The 17,982-nt window shown below is 39.0% G+C and overlaps 2 protein-coding genes across 2 annotated transcripts; both read right to left on the bottom strand.

Annotated features, from left to right (window-relative positions):
- Positions 1–5,509: 5,509 nt before the first annotated feature.
- Positions 5,510–6,430, bottom strand: LOC125119204 (olfactory receptor 18-like). Its single transcript, XM_047766068.1, has one exon. The coding sequence runs from the start codon at positions 6,338–6,340 to the stop codon at positions 5,510–5,512; it is 831 nt and encodes a 276-aa protein (XP_047622024.1). The 5' UTR covers positions 6,341–6,430.
- Positions 6,431–12,186: 5,756 nt separating this feature from the next.
- On the bottom strand, positions 12,187–15,574 carry LOC125119226 (olfactory receptor 7E24-like). Its single transcript, XM_047766080.1, has 2 exons — positions 14,650–15,574; positions 12,187–12,239 (listed from the first exon to the last, which is right to left on the bottom strand). Exons 1-2 carry the CDS (start codon positions 15,572–15,574, stop codon positions 12,187–12,189), a joined length of 978 nt encoding a protein of 325 aa, XP_047622036.1.
- Between the last annotated feature and the right edge of the window lie 2,408 nt (positions 15,575–17,982).

Below are 17,982 nucleotides of genomic sequence, written 5' to 3'. Positions count from 1 at the left end.
GATTTCATCCTCTATCAGGAATTTGGGCTCTAAGCACCAAACTGACTATAGAGATGTCTCTCTGCTTTTCAACATAGTACCCAGCTCTTTGGAGTTCCCTAGTGGCTCAGCAGGTTAAGAAACCAGCACTGTCTGGGAGTTCCCATCATGGTGCAGTGGAACCAAATCCAACTAGGAACCATGGGGTTGTGGGTTTGGTCCCTGGCCTCACTCAGTGGGTTAAGGATCTGGCATTGCTGTGAGCCGTGGTGTAGCCACAGACGTGGCTTGCATCTGGCTTTGCTCTGGCTCTGGCTTAGGCAGGCAGCAATAGCTCTGATTTGACCCCTAGCCTGAGAACCTCCATATGCCACAGGTGCAGCCTTAAAATGACAAAAAGTCAAAAAAAGAAAAGAAAAGAAGAAAGGAAAAGAAAAGAAAAGAAACCAGCACTGTTACTGCTGTGGCACAAGTGTGATCCTTGGCCTGTGAACTTTTGCATGCCATGTGTGTGGCCAAAAAAAAAAAAAGGCAAATATAGTATAGTTCCCAATGCTTCGTAGCACCAACTTCTCAAAAAAAAAACTTTACTGGAGAATAACTTATACATGAAAGAATTTGTTCTATTGTAGGTATTTCTGCAGATCCCACCTTGCTGCCCCTGGCCATGTCATAAGAAGTCTCCCTGGTTTCACTTAAATAGAGAAGTCTCCCAAGCCTTTCCGTGTTGGAAATAAGTGTCACATACCCTTGGAAAGACTTCTTGCTTATCTCAAGGTGAACCACCTATAGAATAACATAGAGATGCTGAGATGTTCACTGCTGTCTCACTAAAACTGATCAGCAGTGATCCTGGAGTGAATAATTTGCATGGTGATGATAATTATGGGGCCATCCTCATGTCCTGAAGTTCAAAGTCTTCACAGTAGTTGGACTCATTTAGAATTTAAACTTTTTTGTGCCATCACAATTCAAGTAAATTTTAATTTTGAAATTACCTAATCTTTTTGTGTATTTTAGTAAGTTTTTTTGCATGTGGGAGGGGGTGTAGAGATGTAGAGAGTTCATAATGTGCTTGTTTATGTTTTCTTGATTAGAGCTATATGTTGAAAGAGACATTTAAACTCTTAAAGAAAAAAATCAAAAGAGTCGTTTTCTCTTTGCCAACAGATACCACAGCCATTTCAGGACCAATTCAACAAGAGTCTCTAGAGGTTTCGGCTTTCTGTTCAACTAGAAAGGGCACATCTCTCTACAAATGTATACTTCTTAGGATCTTTATTTGAACTCCTGAAGTCTTCTTTATTCTTTTTATGGCTGAAACTGTGGTAAATGTAAGTTCCCAGGCCAGGAGTTGAATTGGAGCCGCAACTGCTGGCCTACACCACAGCCACAGCAATGCCAGACCCAAGCCACATCTGTGACTTATGCTGCAGCTTGCAGATCCTTAACCCACTGAGTGAGGAGAAATTGAACCCACATCCTCATGGAGACAACATGAGGTCTGTAACCCTCTGAGCCACAACAGGAACTCCTTGATGTCTTTTTTAAAATGTGGTTTTTGTCTTATAGAGTGAGATAAAGTCAAGTGCATGGAAATCATCATTTCTGGCAACCTCTATGTCTTCACTTTGCAGCCCACCTGGCTCTGATTTCTCTACATGAGGAACTCAGAGATTGGTTTCTAATTAATGGATATAAAGAACACGATTATTTACTCAATATAGCTGGATATGAGAGAAAGGATGCTAATTATGTGTGTGTGCATAAGTGGCAAAAGAACATTTTAGGAGCCCAAATGACCAAATAACAGGAGGAAAGAGAAGGATTGGAGGTGTGAGGGCTGAGACATTTTAAAATGCTTGGGGAGGAAGAAAAATCTAATACTTAAGAGAAGTCATTTCTTAGTGGGAGGTTTCAATCAGATACTTGTTCATTGTTAGTGAAATTCATAGGTAATTTAGGTCCTTGGTAAAAGGCAGGGTAAATTACTGTACTGACCTACCTACATGGGAAAAGAATCTGAAAAGGAATTGATAGATAGATATAGATATTGATATATCTGATTCATTTTGCTGTACACCTGAAACTAACGCAACATTTAAGTCAACTATACTCCAAGAAAATATTTTAAAGGCCGAGTAATTTAAACCTGTTCCTGGATAGATCTTCAAAAAGCCCAGATTGCTCTCTCAGAAACAATGTGTAGCATCTCTAAAGGGAAGGTTGAGATGACCATGGATACCTAGGTATGTAGCAGAAAACAGAGTGACCCCAAATCCGTGATCATGATGGAAAAGAAAGATGAATTGTTATAAAGTGAATCCTAATGAGGTGGTTACTAGTGAAAGGAAAGGTTTCTGCTTTGCTGAGGGTGTGATCCTTTGCTGTCCTTGAGTAATAAAAATTAAGATAAGATTATACATAAGGACTAGGGTGACAATTATCTACAGGCACAATTAGAACCACACAGCAACTGGATCTACCACACCAGTATTTACACTTCAACTTCATATCCAAAACTAAGCCATATCATTACAATCACCCTTATTTTTGTAGGCTAAGCTCACTTTGAAATTTTCAGTTGCCTCTCACAATGTAGCTTTATCCCCCATATTATGATTTATTAGTCAGGGTTCAGTCAAGAGAAGGGAGATTGTGCTATTTATTTTACTGGTGAAAATTTAATATTGGTAATTTGTCAAATAATTATTGAGAGATGAAAGGCACACAAGAAAAGACATTGTAACACAGAGTGTTCACTGAAGGAAGTGGTGACAATGCCATAGGTTAAGGGGTATGGGGAAAAGTTGGGTGATAGGGAAGGGTGACTTTTCCCAAACATGAATGAGAAGGAACTAAGAGAAACAAGATGGAAATTCAGAACAGAAGTCTAAAAATGCCTGGTCCCTGCCATAGCATCACAACTTAAAGTATTAAAGGGTAAGTTTGGAGGAGAAAAACAGTACCTGAATAACCAGCTCATATGACCAGCTCATATGGAGAGAGAAGACATATGAAAAAAATATTATCAGAAATATTGAGAAAAAATCACATTGGTCTTGCTAAGGTAAATACTCTATCTTCTTCTTTATGAATTCTGATTACCTTAAGATCTTCAGGATCTAACTATGAACAGTATAGGGCCCAAGACATACAAGCTATCTTTGAATGGAAATTCTGACAGAATTCAACAATCCTCAACATTGGCTTCACATAGACTCACTTGGTCATGCTCTGGACTTCCCTTGCAGTGCAGTGGATTAAGGATCCTGTATTGTCACTGCAGTAGCCCAGATCACTGCTGTGGTACAGGTTCAATCCCTGGCCCAGGAAATTCTATATGCCACAGACACAGCCAAAAAAAAAAAAAAGTCAGTCATGCCATTTTTGCTCTCTAATCTAATTAAATCTTTGTTTTCTTTTTTTGTAATTCATATATTAGTTTAAGGCATACAACACAGTGAGTCGGTTATACATAATGAGAGATATATATTATTTTTCAGATTCTTTTCCCTTATGGTTGTTATAACAGATTGAATAGAGTTCGCTGTGCTGTGCAATACATCCTGGTTTAACTATTTTATACATAGCCATGTGTATTGTTAATCCTAACCTCCCAAATGATCCCTCCCCTCCCCCACGCCTCCCTTTTGTAATCATAAATTTGTTTTGCATGTCTGAAATCATGTTTAATTTGATGTTTGGAAGAAGAAGGAGAAGGAGATGAGGTAGAAGGAGAAGAGAAAAAGGAAAAGAAAAAGAAGGAAGAGGAGAGGAGAAGGAGGAAAAAGAGGAGGAAGGGGAAGGAGAAGAGGAAGAAGAAGAGGAGGAGGGAGAAGAGGAAGAAGAATAAAAAGGGGGAATAGGAATGGAAGAGAAAGGGAGGGAAGGGGAAGGGGGGAGAGGGAAAGAATGATAAAGAGGGAGCAGAAAGAGAAGAAGAAAGCAGAAACTAAATAACACCTACAATCTTGCCCAAATTACAGTCAATAAACATAAGCATCAAAAAGCATCTGAGCTGTAGGGTGACTTGGCTTCTTCCTCTACCAGCCAGTTTTCATGCTCCTTGCTGATCCTAAGGGTCATGGCTCTTCCCACCAAATATAATTCTGCTGTTTTAGATGTGTTTTCTCTGCACAGTGGCCTGTGGATGAGAGCCAATTCCATTAAGAGTTCAACTAAAGAAAGAGCATCCCCTCCAATCTTGGAAGAAAAACTAGTGATGTGATGATTGATCTCTTACATTTTACTTTAGAATGAAAAGGTTTTTAAAAGCCAATCCGTGGAGTTCCCATCAAGGCACAGTGGAAACAAATCCAGCTAGGAACCATGGGGTTGCAGGTTCAATCCCTGGCCTCACTCAGTGAGTTAAGGGTGTGGTGTTGCCATGAACTGTGGTGTAGAACGCAGATGCGGCTCAGATCCTGCATTGCTGTGGCTGTGGCAGAGGCCGGCAGCTACAGCTCCGACTGGACCCCTGGCCTGGGAACCTCCATATGCTGCAGGTGTGGCCCTAAAAAGACAAAAAGACAAAAAAAATTTAAAAATTTAAAAAAATAAAATCCAGTCCAAGTAAGTTTTAATCCATGGTGGTGGGACTCAGGCAGGAGGATTTTTAAAGTTTATCAGCTGCTTCCAATATGAAGCCAAGATTGAGAACAAGTGACATATATTCCCCCATATACCTTCATCAATAGATTTGATTGAAGCCAAAGTTTTATAGAAAATAGCCTTGGGTAGTTCAAATGATTGAAAATTTTATATGCAGAATTCTCATTGTGGCTCAGCAGGTTAAGGACACAATGTGGCCTCTGTGAAGATATGGATTCACACCCTGGTCTCAATCAGGGGGTTAAGGATCCAGTGTTGCTCTAAGCTGCAGGGGATGTCGCAGATGCAGCTCAGATCCAGTGTTCTTTGGCTGTGGCATAGGCTGAAGTAGCTCTGATTCACTCTCACCTTGAGAACTTCCATATGAGGCAGGTATGGCTGTAAAAAGGGAAAAAAAGAGAAAATTCTATATACATTTTAAAAGAATTGTGAATTTCTACAGAATGCTGGGTCATAGGTGGCAAATGCAGAAGATTCCATAGATGTAATGGAATTCGCTCATGCAGCGATTTTAACATACATAAGAGCCAGAATAGGTAAAAATACCCATTCATTTTTCTGATATAGGTTATTCCAAACTATTGAGTAGATTTTCCTGTGCTATACAGTAGGTTCTCATTAATCATTGTTTTATACAGTAGCGTGTATGTATTATTCTTACCCACTTAAAACAAATACATCATGGTAAATCAACTTTACTTTAATAAAATTAAACTTTAAAAAAGATCAAGAATGGTCTCTTAATCCCATCAAACATATGCCCATATAGGAAATGTTTAGTTATTATAAATATGATAAATAAATAATGTGAGCTACAAAACTTATGCAACCCAACAAACATATCTGCCAATTGCAGATGTTTTGTGTGAAATTATTTTTAAACAGCAGATGAAAAAAAAATGGCCAAGTATTGAAATTAGGTTCTTCTGTTGAAGAGCTTCTGTAAGACCCTCTTGATTTCCCTGTTCCTCAGGCTGTAGATGAAGGGGTTCAGCATGGGGGTCACCACTGTGTACACCACTGAGGCCACTGCATCATTTCTGGGAGAATGTGAGACAGCTGAGCTGAAGTACACCCCAATACCTGTTCCATAAAATAAACAAACAACAGCCAGGTGAGAGCCACAGGTGGAGAAGGCTTTGTACCTCCCACCTGATAAGGGGCCTCTCAGAATGGAGGGAAGTATTTGTGAATAAGAGAAAAGGATGCCTGAAAGGGGAATTCCACCAAAGATGGCACCAATGAAGTACATCATTACTTTATGGGTGGAGGTATCATCACAGGCAAGCTTGAGGAGTTGAGGAGGGTCACAGAAGAAATGAGGAATTTCCACTTTGGTACAAAAGGTAAGATGTGACATCATCACACAGTGCAGCTGGGAGTCCAAAAGGCTGAACAGAAAAGACCCCAGGACCAGCAGGCTACAGAGGCAGGGGTTCATGATGACCTGGTAGTGCAGGGGATAACAGATAGCTACAAAGCGATCGTAGGCCATGATACTCAGAAGTGCACTGTCCAAACACCGGAAAAGATTAAAAAAAGACAACTGAATCAGGCAGCCCACATAGGAGATTACTCTGCTGTGAGTCTGAATGTCCAAAACCATCTTTGGGACCGTGGTAGAGGTAAAGCTGATGTCAGCCATGGACAGAATGGAGAGGAAGAAGTACATGGGGGTGTGGAGGTGGGAGTCGGAGCTGATGGTCAGGATGATCAGTAGATTCCCCAGCACGGTGACCAGGTACATGGACAGGAACAGGAGGAAAGTTAGAGGCTGCAGTTCTGGATCCTCTGAGAGCCCTAGGAGGAGGAATTCCAAGACACCGGTGAAATTCTGTGGTTTCGTGGAGCAGAGGCACTTTCTGAGAAATAAATGAGAGTTGATATAAAAGGAAACAATATACATGTACCCATCAGTGTGTCTCTGTTTCAGAGCCAAGCAGTTCATATATAAAATATTCAATTGAGGACCACAGCCCTTTAGCAATATTTCTTTGTCATAACAAACACACACTTCTAAGAACTTCTTTTTTTCCAAGTTTTTTTTCTCCATACATCTGTTTGTATATGTATCATATCGAAAAAAATAAGCTAAAGAACTTAGAGGAGTAAGGATATTTAGAGCCTCAAAAAACCCTCCATAAGTAATGAATGGCCAACAGGGACTTGCTTTATAGCACAGAGAATTCTGCCAAATATTCTGTGATAACCAATGTGGGAAAAGAATTTGAAAGGGAACAGATGTGTGTACATGTATAACTAAATCACTTTGTTGTACAGCAGAAATTATTACAACTACGTAGATCAACTATACTTCAATAAAACTTTAAAACATAAAACAACACCATAAGCACACTAAAATACCAGTTCTGATTCTTTCAAGGAACCCAGAGGAATAAGAAATATCCTTTCCTCTAAAGAAAAAAAAATCCTAATTGAAGGACACTAATAGACAGTCATATATACTGTATTTTATCCAAATGAGGTACAAGTAATGTCCTTCATCTGTACCATTTATAAAACCCTAAGAACTATGCAATAAAGCATGTGGGTCTACTTTGTGTGTGTAATGTTTGGTTGCTGGCAGATTTTAAGCCATACTTCTTTGTGTGTCTTTGTTACTATTGTTGCCGCTGTTGCTGTTTTGGTGTTTGGGGGCAGTTGCCATTTTTAATTTTTTAAAATTAAAGTATGATTGATTTATAATGTTGCATCAATTTCTGCAGTACATCAAAATGACCCAGTCATACATATTTATACATTCTTTTTCTCATATTATCTTCCATCTGTTCTATCCCAAGAGATTGGATATAGTTCCCTAGACAATCTATACAGTAGGATTAAGCTATACTTTTCTCTCTTCCCCTCTGGCTCAAATTGTGGGCAAGTTTATAATAAGCTCCTGGTTCCCCTTCCTTTGGTGATGCTAGAAAATTCAAACCAAGCCACCTTGAGCACACAGGCAGGAACTCTCACTCGGAAACTACACTCTTGCCACAATTAAAAAAATTTTTTTAACCCCCAAACCAGCCACTTTCTTTGAACTCTTCCCCCATTTCAAACTCACTTATAGGACCTTCCCTGCACTCCCCAGACAGGAAGATCTTCAGCTGAGGAGTAAAACCTATTACATCCTCTTGTATGTGTGGCATTTTCCATCACACCATCCAGGCCAAATCTGGCATGGGAGTCTGTGCTATTTCTGCAGAGTGTCCACTGCAACAAGTGAGGCACTGGGACAACAACCACCACCATCAGAGGTCTTTCTGCTCATGCTGCAGCTTGCTCACTGGCTTTGTTGCCTGATGGCAAACACACACTTTGGCAACTGCCTCCTGGCAAGCTTGTCCTTCAGACTGTGCTGCACTGAGCTGCATACATTGAGCCCTTCCAATCCCCTTAGAGGTGTAGCTAATCTAGCATAGGATTTTCAGTAATTATTTGGCTATTTGAGACAAGAGTTTGGGATTGTGTCTCCCCTTAATGTGGCCCTGGATATTGTGTCTCAGTCCAGACCAATCTGTATGTCTTCAAATAAAGCTGTGGCTGACACTAGGGTCAGGGGACTGACTGGCTATGTGTTTCAAGCATGCAGTGGTGCATGGGTGCTCAGGGGAAAGAGGATACCCTGTGGAAGATATAGGTACCTTATGCGGTTGCTCATAAGGGTGGAAGGAAGAGAACTGTGATAGAGGGAGAAGGGGAAAGAGAGAGGAGGTGGGAGAGAAAAGAAGAGAAGAAAAAACCGATATTGTGTATTTTCTGTCATCTGCATCATAAAAAGCCCAAAATCTTTAAACACCACTGCTGCTACCATTGTCCATGCCTTTGTTACAACAAAGAACTAGATCCTTGTGCTTATAGGGAGAAACATCCATGACACCTATGTAGTACAGTGAAAGAGTTATGTCAAACCCGATTTATGCACATATATAAAGCCTGCAGAATATATCTCAGTTTGGACTAGCCACATTTCAAGGGTCCATGTGAAACTAAACGGTACAAAAAGACACTGTCCTGTACCCTGTGAATAGTCCGGCTGCTCAGATCCAAACCTGGGTTCGCTCCTTTTTACCCCAAGACCAATTTAAATAAGAATACTCTGCTCAAGTGTAAAAAAAAAAAAACAATAATGTGTGTACCTCTATCTTGTTGGTAATTGTGCAGATGGAAATTTGAAGGCTACATAGCACATAGCTAAGAGCCTGTCACAGGATAACCTTGATGAAGTTTGTGATATTATGGTTACCCTCTTCATCACCAACATGATCATAATGATGACATGTAACATCATAGTTTTTTATGGCCACCTGGTGGTATATGGGAATTCCTGGGCCAGGGACTGAATCTGAGCCACAGCTGCATTTAACCCAGTGAGCCAGCCCAGGGATCGAATCTGTGCCTCCACAGTGACCTCAGCCACTGAAGCTGGATTCTTAACCCACCATGCCACAGTGGGAACTCCTCCAAGATGATCTTGGAGTGCTTAGAGCATGCTTCAAATAGATCCACTGCCTTCTCTCTTGTGGATGATGCTTATGGATGCTTAATGGGTGATGCAGGAGAGAAGAATTCTGAATGTGAGTTCTGAAATCCCCAGCAGAAAAACAGAACATAGATTTCATCAGCTACTGAGCTGAAACTAGCATACCAGTGTTCACCCCCCCAACTACCCCATCCACTCTTTTTGTCTTGATGAAGAAACAATTCCCAATAATCCCTCCCCCGTCCACCACCTCCCTGGGTACTCACTGGTCCATGTTGTATCTTTGCTGCATCATGACCTAGGAGTTTGGATCCACTGCCCTTTTCTGCCTGATGAATAATGAGGGCAAAGGCTCTGTCCTCAGAACTGAGAAAGACATACATAGGCATGAATCCCCTTATGCAGATAATGACTCTGAGAAAGACATACATAGGCATGAATCCCCATATGCAGATACATATAAAACCTGCCTGAGAATGGTACCCTGAAAGGCTGGAGACACTGGCTAGTTATTACTTACTGCTACATTGCCTTAAAAACTCAATGCACAGAGCTCCTCATTAACAAAGTTGGTCCATGTTATCCCAATCTCCGAGGACCTCCTAATATTAACAAAAGAAGAAAACAAAATGTATTTTGAGCATTCTGGGGCCTTCCTCTCCTCAAGAGAATGCTCACCTGTACTCTTTCAATGTACAGATTGAATTGCATTCCAACTTCAATCATATTAACTCAACCTGCAGCCTCCTTTTTAAAATTCGATGTATGACTTTTTGACTTTGACATCTCCAAATCCATTGTGTCAATCCAATAAATTAAGGATAATTATATAACGAGCTCTGAAGTTACTTCTCTTTTCTCAGTTAGGGTTTATGTCTCTAAGAGGAACGTTCTAGTCCCCTTTTTAGGGATTTCTGCTTATTTCAATGATGGCTCAAGTTGTAATTTTTCTCTTTAATTGATGGATGTTGGTATATTAGAAAAGTATGGACTATATACACTTATTTATAAGTTGCTACTTCTCTTAAAGAAACCAGAGTATCTAACAGATGCCAATCAAGGTGTCAGCTAGAGCTGCAGTCCTCTCAAAGTTTCACTGGGAGAAGAATTGTTTTCAAGCCTGCTCATGTAGTCCTTGAAAAGATGGAGTTCCCTGTGGGCTGTGGACCAGAGGTTTTCCTCCATTCTTTGCCACATGGGTCTCTCATGGGGAAGCTCACACTTGCCAGTTGGTTTCCATCAAATGAAGCAGCCAAGAAGATGGAGTAACAAGGGTCAGAAAGAGGAAAGGTAGTCTTTTTGCACCCTAATCTCAAAAGTGATATCCCATTAGTATTGCCCTATTGAAAGGTTTGAAAACAAATCTCTAGTCCCATGACACACTCAAGACATGAGTTTCCACCGTAGCATGAATAGAGGAGTGGGAGGTTATTGGGAGCACATTAGAGTCTGCCTACCATGCTGCCTCGTCTTTATCAGGACATTGGTCTCTAAGCACCACAAGACACTGGAGATAGCTCTCTGCTTCTCAACATTGTCCTAAACTCATTACACCACAACTGTCTCAGCCATGTTTCCCTGTTGAGAAGAACTGGCATATGGGTAGAAATTGGCTCTGATTTGGTATTTCTGCAGACCTCACCATGTTGTTTCAGGAGAGGCAGTTTGAAAAAGCCAACGTAATTTTTCTTCCACCACCAAGATCGCACCGTTGACAGCCACAGCCCTTCTGTGCCTCAATACAGCAAAAATCCCTAGGAGAATCCTGATTTTTCTCATTGGGAAGAGTGCATCCTGTTCCAGAATTTATTTTCCTTAGATCAGTTTGTATTCACAGAGATTTAAGTATATGTGCTATGGGCCTGTTAATTCTTTTCCAGTTGATAAAGTGAGTTGTAGGGGAATGATCCCTTGCAACACTCCACATTCTACTAATGCAGTCCTCCTGATGCAGAGGTCTCAGGAGGAGGAGTTTTGAAATTAATTTGTCATTAATTGGTATGAAAACAGTGAAATCACTGAGATAGTAAAGTAGGAGTAACCCAGCCTCTGTAACCCCACAACGATCAACAATTAGACAGCTATCCATGTACAAAAACAACTCTGGAAGAGGTTGGGGGTCCACATAGGAAACTTCAGCAACAGAGTAGAACCAAACTGAGAATAGCTGCATGAAAGGGAAGGAAGCGGTACAACCGCTACGGAGGACAGTATGGAGGTTCCTAAAAAATCTAGCTATAGAACTACCATGTGACCCAGCAATCCCACGCCTGGGTGTTTATCTATGTAAGTCAGAAAAAGACAAATACCATATGATATCACTTATATGTGGAATCTAAATAAACCAAACTCTAGAAATAGACAGTAGGATGGTGGTTACTAGGGACTGCGGGTGGGGGAAATGAGGAGATGTTGGCCAAGGGGTGCAAACTTTCAGTTACAAGATGAATAAATTCTGGAGATTTAAAATACAGCCTGGTGTCTATAGTTAACAATACTGTATTATACACTTGGAAGTTGCTAAGAGAGTAGGTCTTCAATGTTCTCACCACAAAAAAAGATATCTCTTAAATCATGTGTGACATGATGACAGTGTGAATTAACTCTATGGTGGTAATCACCTTGTAATATATAATATAATAGTATCCAATCAAGACACCGTACATCTTAAACTTACAATTATATGCCAGTTATATTTCAATAAAGTTGAAAAAAGGAATACATCAAGCTAGGATACGTGAAGATAATGATATCTGTATTTATTTAGTTCATAACATAGGAATATTGTCTGTTTCATCCCAGAATGCTTTCAGCTAAATATCATTAAAAATGAAGCGTTAAAGGCCCTGGGAATTATGAAAATACCTCCCAGTACACTCAGCTAATTAGTTGTAGGAGCTAATGTCTCAAGTCAAATTTCAGCCTGTGAAGCCCGTGTATTAAAACTATACAATGGCCTGTTAATATATTAATTATAACAAGTTGCCCTTATTGATTGACTGCTACATACTGAATGCATAGTGTTCTGATTAATACATTTCATTGTATCTTCTCAACCAGCCTCTCAGTTAAGTGCTCTTATTATCTTAACTCTACAGATGCGGAACTTAAATAGAAATATGTTCTATATCATATGACGCAAGCTCATAACTTTGGGTTACTTATGAATTACTTAAATGCATATTTAAATTAACTTCCTTAATGTTATAGTAGGATGGACCATTTGGTGGGAAACTACCATTGGACTGGTCCGTGACATACACTATATAAAATTGTTGTATGGCCTTGGAAGATAAGCACTATTGCACTTAATTTACTGCTGAGGATTCTGAGGCCCAGAAAACCATTTTGAGGAGTTCCCTTGTGGCACAGAGGGTTAAGGACCTGGCATTGTCACTGCAGCAGCTTGGGTAGCTGCCGTGGCTTGTGTTTGATCCACAGCCTGGGACATTCTGCATGCTGAGGGTGTGGCCCCCCAAAAAAGTTTGCATTGCCAAAACATCAAAATTTTGAGCCCATATTAGGGTGTGGAGTATTCCATATCCCACATTCTTTCAATTATCTATGTTTCTTATTCTAATCAAGTATTGTCACACCACACCTCATGGCTATGTGAAACTTTCAGTCTTTTCCCATGCTTAATGTTAAGCCATCATTATCACCCTTTTAAATTTAAATCTAAACAAAAGAACAAAATGCTACCTCTGAGGGGAGTGTACAATTTGACATTAAAAGGAAACATAGATTTCTCACTTACCAAGGTTCTTTGGCTATCACTTAAATTTGCATAAGTAGATAGCAAATAGACTAATGTAGTAATTTGTACTGGGTGATAGTTCCCACTAAATTCTATAGCTTCATCATCTGTCAAGTTCATACCTTTCTTCAAATCAAAGTTTTGTATCGATGTAGTTGGTAGGTGACTTTCCTTACACTTAAAAAGTAGAGTCAACTAAATTAGTTGTTGGATAGATCGTCAGAGAACCAAGACTACTACTAAGAAAAAAATATATATACAGCAAAGTGACACAGTTATACATATATATATATACATATATATATATACATTCTTTGTCTCACATTATCCTCCATCATGTTCCATCAAATCAATTAGATATGTAGTTCCCTGTATAGCAGAAATTGACAGAACATTGTAAATCAATTATAATAAAAAAAATTAAGAGGAAACTATTGTGATGTTGCTAAGGAAAGATGGATTATCATTTTGAAGAACACAAACGAAGCCCAAAGACTGATTTATTTTGACAGAATATAGGGAAGTTTGGGAACAGTGAAGTCCTAACCAGGCTGTTACCAGTGAAAGAAAAAAGCTCCCCTTTGCTGCCAACAGGGCCCTTTACTGCTTACGGTAAAGTAAAGGAAGACAAGGTTTAATTTATTTATGACAAATTTTGTAACTTAATAATCTTTAGACACTTTTAGAGCTACATATCAACTGGAAATATACCAGGACTTAAATCTGTTCTACAACCTTTATCAATGGTAGGTACTTAAAGACATTTCTAATTTTTAATCTCATCTGTCAACATTTCAACTGCACACAACTCATGGCATACATTTCTCCCCATGTTATCATTGATCATTCAAGGGTCTATCAAGAAAAAGACTAGCTATTTATTCCAGTTAAAAGAACTGAGTGTAGAGAATTGGTTAAATAGCTACAACAGGACAGTCAAAAAAATGGAACTGTGTGGTTAACAGATAGAAGCCAATAAATACCAAGGGCTTAGGGGTAGAAAAGGAGTAGTGAACTTAACTTTTGAGTGGGGTGAATGAAACTTACTTAGCATTATTTAAAGTATATAAGAAGAAAGCCATAAGGAAGATAGAGCAGTGATGTCAAAGGAACCACCCTGGTATCACAAGGTAAGTGTAGAAGGGTGATTTGGGGGCAGAGAGACAGTACCTTAATGACCAGCACAAATGAAGATCTTATGATATTGAAGGACAATGTATTTGAGGACATTGCCTGGAGTCGTAATAAGCTCTTTTGTAACTTATCCTTTCGAGCTTGATCTCTTGAGACAATGACAACTAAACCTTTCCAAGTGCTTTTAAAAACTCCTCCTACCTAGATACACACCAGTCCAACTAAATCAGGATCTCTGGTAATGAGACCAAGTCCTCAGTATGTATAAAACACTCAGGGGATTCCGTAAAATCCATTCTTGAGGACCAGTGAACTGCATGCTCAGACATTACTTGAATAAACAGATGTGACAGATGCAAAAGTTTTCTGGAAAAGAAGCAGTAATAATGGAAAAAGGTGAAAACATTCAGCATGTAAAAGAGAGTTGTACATTTCTTCTGGATACCATGGTATTTGAGGGGAACCTCTTATGCATTCATTATGATGTACAAGGGATCCCAGAATATTCCCACAATCCAACTAAAAATGAATTAAAGGAAATTATTATCTATATATGGAACATGGAGAGTAATGAAACAACTATGTGACTAAAGAAAGAGTATTCCCTGGTCTGCGATTTAGTTTTGCTCATTTTTTCAATCCACGTTTCAAGAAGAATTACACACAAGCTGATATTAGCCTGTTCTGTGAAGGATCCTCCATAGGGCACTCTTGATGTCCCTGTTCCTCAGGCTGTAGATGAAGGGGTTCAGCATGGGGGTGACCACGGTGTACATGACTGAGGCTTCCACGTCCTTCTTGGGAGATGGTGACAATGCTGATCCAAGGTAACCACCAATAGCTGTTCCATAAAATAAGCAAACAACTGACAGATGGGAGCCACAGGTGGAAAAGACTTTATACTTCCCAGCTGATGAGGGGACTCTCAAAACAGATGAAACAATTTTATAGTAAGAGAAAAAAATCCCTGAGATAGGGAGAAAACCAGAGATGGTGCCAACAAAATACACAACAATGGTGTTGGTGAAAGTGTCAAAACAGGCAAGTTTGAGGAGTTGAGAAGGGTGACAGAAGAAGTTTGAAATTTCCACATCCTTAAAGCAGGCAACTTGTAGGACAAGCAAATTGTGCAGCTGAGAGTCCAAAAGACTAACAAAAACAGACACCCAAACTAAGAAGCAACAGAGGCGTGGGCTCATGATGATGGGGTAGTGCAGTGGGTGACAGATGGCCAAAAACCTGTCATAGGCCATCACAGTCAGAAGAGTACCATCCATACTTCCAAAAAGGATCACAAAAGACATCTGTGTCAGGCAGCCCACATAGGAGATGACTCTGCTGTGAGTCTGGATGTTCACAATCATCCTGGGGACAGTGGTGGTGATGAAGCCCATGTCAGCCAAGGACAGGTTGGAGAGGAAGAAGTACATGGGGGTGTGGAGGTGGGAGTCAGAGGCAACAGCCAGGACGATGAGCAGGTTCCCCAGCATGGTGACCAGGTACATGGACAGGAACAGCCCAAGGAGGAAGGGCTGCAGGTCTGGATCCTCTGAGAGTCCCAGGAGCAAGAATTCTGAGACACTCGTTAGATTTTGTCGTTCCATGTGTGTGGACACCTTTGGAACAAGAAAAGAGGGTTGGAAGAAAGGAAACAAGCAAGTGGGCATGCAGCACGATTGCCATATTTTGAACTCAAGCAAGTCACAAAAAAGTATTGGCACTTGGGGTCACTGACTACAGAATATTTCTCAGTATGTCGAATCCTATCTTCTTGGAAACTCTTTCCTCATTTGTTTGTTATTCACCTCTTCCTATACACATTTACTTTTGAAACACTCGACTGAAGATTAACAGAGGAGCAAGAAAATTAGAAATAATTTTTGTTGTTAGAGCCTGCATTGTAGTTCACAGATGTAGCTAGGATCTCGTGTTGCCAGTTGCTGTGGCACATGTTGAAGCTGCAGCTCCTATTAGACCCCTAGGCCAGGAATTTCCATATGTTGAAGTTTTGGCCAGAAAAAGAAGGATAAAATACAATATTGCCATCTGCAGCAACATAGATGGACCTAGAGAATATTATGCTTAGTGAAATAAATCAGAGAAAGCAAGTACTATATATCACCTATATGTAGAATCTAAAATGTAATACCAATGAATCTATTAGAAAAATGGAAATGGATTCACAGAGAAAACCAATTTATGATTAACAAAGGGGAAGTGGAACAGGAGGGACAAATTAGGAGTTTGGGATTATTAACAGGTACAAATGACTACACATAAAACTGTTTAGCAACGAGGATTTACTCTATAGCACAGGAAACTGTATTTAATATTGTACAGTAACCTATAATGGAATATAATCTGCAAAAACTTTGAATCACTCTACTGTACACACAAAACGGACACAATATTGTAAATCAATTACACTTCAATTAAAAATTTAAAAATTCATTTAATCTTTGACTTTTGTGGCCTTCAAATTTTGATAAATATGGTCTAGTTAAGTGCACGTAATCATCCAACACTGATAACTGCAAAGTTGTTAGTATACAGAGCATCTGTCAAAGTTTGAACATTCATGAAATTTAAGGAACTCTTGAAAAGTTTTAATTTTACACAGGGTTCATTTTACCAACCCCATAGAACCTCAGTAAAATGTCTGGTGTGTGAGACTTCTCTTTGCTTATGGGGGGGGCTCTATTTTGCAGTGGCCTGGTAATACTCCTTCATTAATTTTTTTTTCTAGTAAAAGTTATAATATGATATCACTTATATGTAGAATCTAATTAAATAATACAAAAGAACTTGTTAATGAGATTCTCCTGTATAACACAGGGAACTATATACAATCTCTTGGGTTAGAATATGATGGAAGATAGTATGAGAAAAAGAGTGTAGATGCAGATCTGGACCCCAAATGTAACCAGTGTCATGAGGCTGATGGGTATGTTTTCTTGTCAATGTTTCCATAATGTCAATATGAATTTATTTATCCATAACCAACTTTCTGAAAATTTTACCTGAAGAGTACACTACACATGATGCCTCTGAAATGTATTGGAACCACAACATTGTGTTTAAGTCTCTTGTGAAATACACACAACTACTTCCAGCCTTTTCCTTGTGTGATACATTACCTGAGATAAGGTTGTTTTTACAATGGAATATTACTCAGCCATTAAATGGCATGAAATAACATTCTTTGCAGCAACATGGATGGACCTAGAGATTCTCATGCTAGGCGAAGTAAGCCAGAAAGAGATCGATAAATACCATATGATATTATTTACATATGAAATCTAAAATATTACACAAATCAACATATTTACAAGATGCAAAGAGATGCATAGACATAGAGAACAGACTTGTAGTTGTCGAGGGAGAGGGGTGTGGGAGGGGGAAGGACTGGGAATTTGGGATTAGTAGAGAAAAACTATTATGTACAGAATGGATAAACAACAAAGTCCTTCTCTAGAGCACTGGGAACTATATTCAAAATCCTGTGATAAACTATAATGGAAAACAGTATGAAAAGGATGCCTGTGTGTGTGTGTGTATAACTAAGTAACTTTGCCATACAGCAGAAATTAATACAACATTCTAAATCGACTCTATTCAATACATTTTTTAAAAGATAATTTTTATCAGTTTATAAATCTGTTGATTTTAATATAAATTTAACATATTTTAAAATATATTTATTATATTATAAATGCAATACATTCATAATTTAATATATTTGTAAAGTAAAATTTCATTTTATATAATGTTTTTTTATTTTATTATTATTTGTACTAGTTTCTTGTAAACAATCCTATGAAAATTCTTAAACTTCTCTCTATATCACATATGTAAGAATTTATATAGAGAGCCAAAATAATCAGACAAAGAAATAAAAGACATCCAAATAGGAAGAGAAGAGGTAAAACTGTCACTGTATGCAGATGACATGATACTATACATAGAAAAACCTACAGACTCAACCTAAAAATTAATTGAACTGATCAACAAA

The sequence above is a fragment of the Phacochoerus africanus genome, unplaced genomic scaffold (assembly GCF_016906955.1).
Source record: "Phacochoerus africanus isolate WHEZ1 unplaced genomic scaffold, ROS_Pafr_v1 Scaffold_18, whole genome shotgun sequence".
Classification (NCBI taxonomy): Eukaryota; Metazoa; Chordata; class Mammalia; order Artiodactyla; family Suidae; genus Phacochoerus; species Phacochoerus africanus.
Note: the sequence above shows the minus strand (reverse complement) of the source record. Positions and strands in the feature narration are given on the sequence as shown.

Coding starts and splice junctions, on each gene's coding strand:
- LOC125119204 (XM_047766068.1), bottom strand. CDS start 6,340: ATGTACCTGGTCACCGTGCTGGGGAATCTACTGATCATCCTGACCATC.
- LOC125119226 (XM_047766080.1), bottom strand. CDS start 15,574: ATGGAACGACAAAATCTAACGAGTGTCTCAGAATTCTTGCTCCTGGGA. Junction 12,240..14,649: donor GAGGATCCTTCACAGAACAG/GCTAATATCAGC, acceptor GTAATTCATAAG/TAACCCAAAGTTATGAGCTT.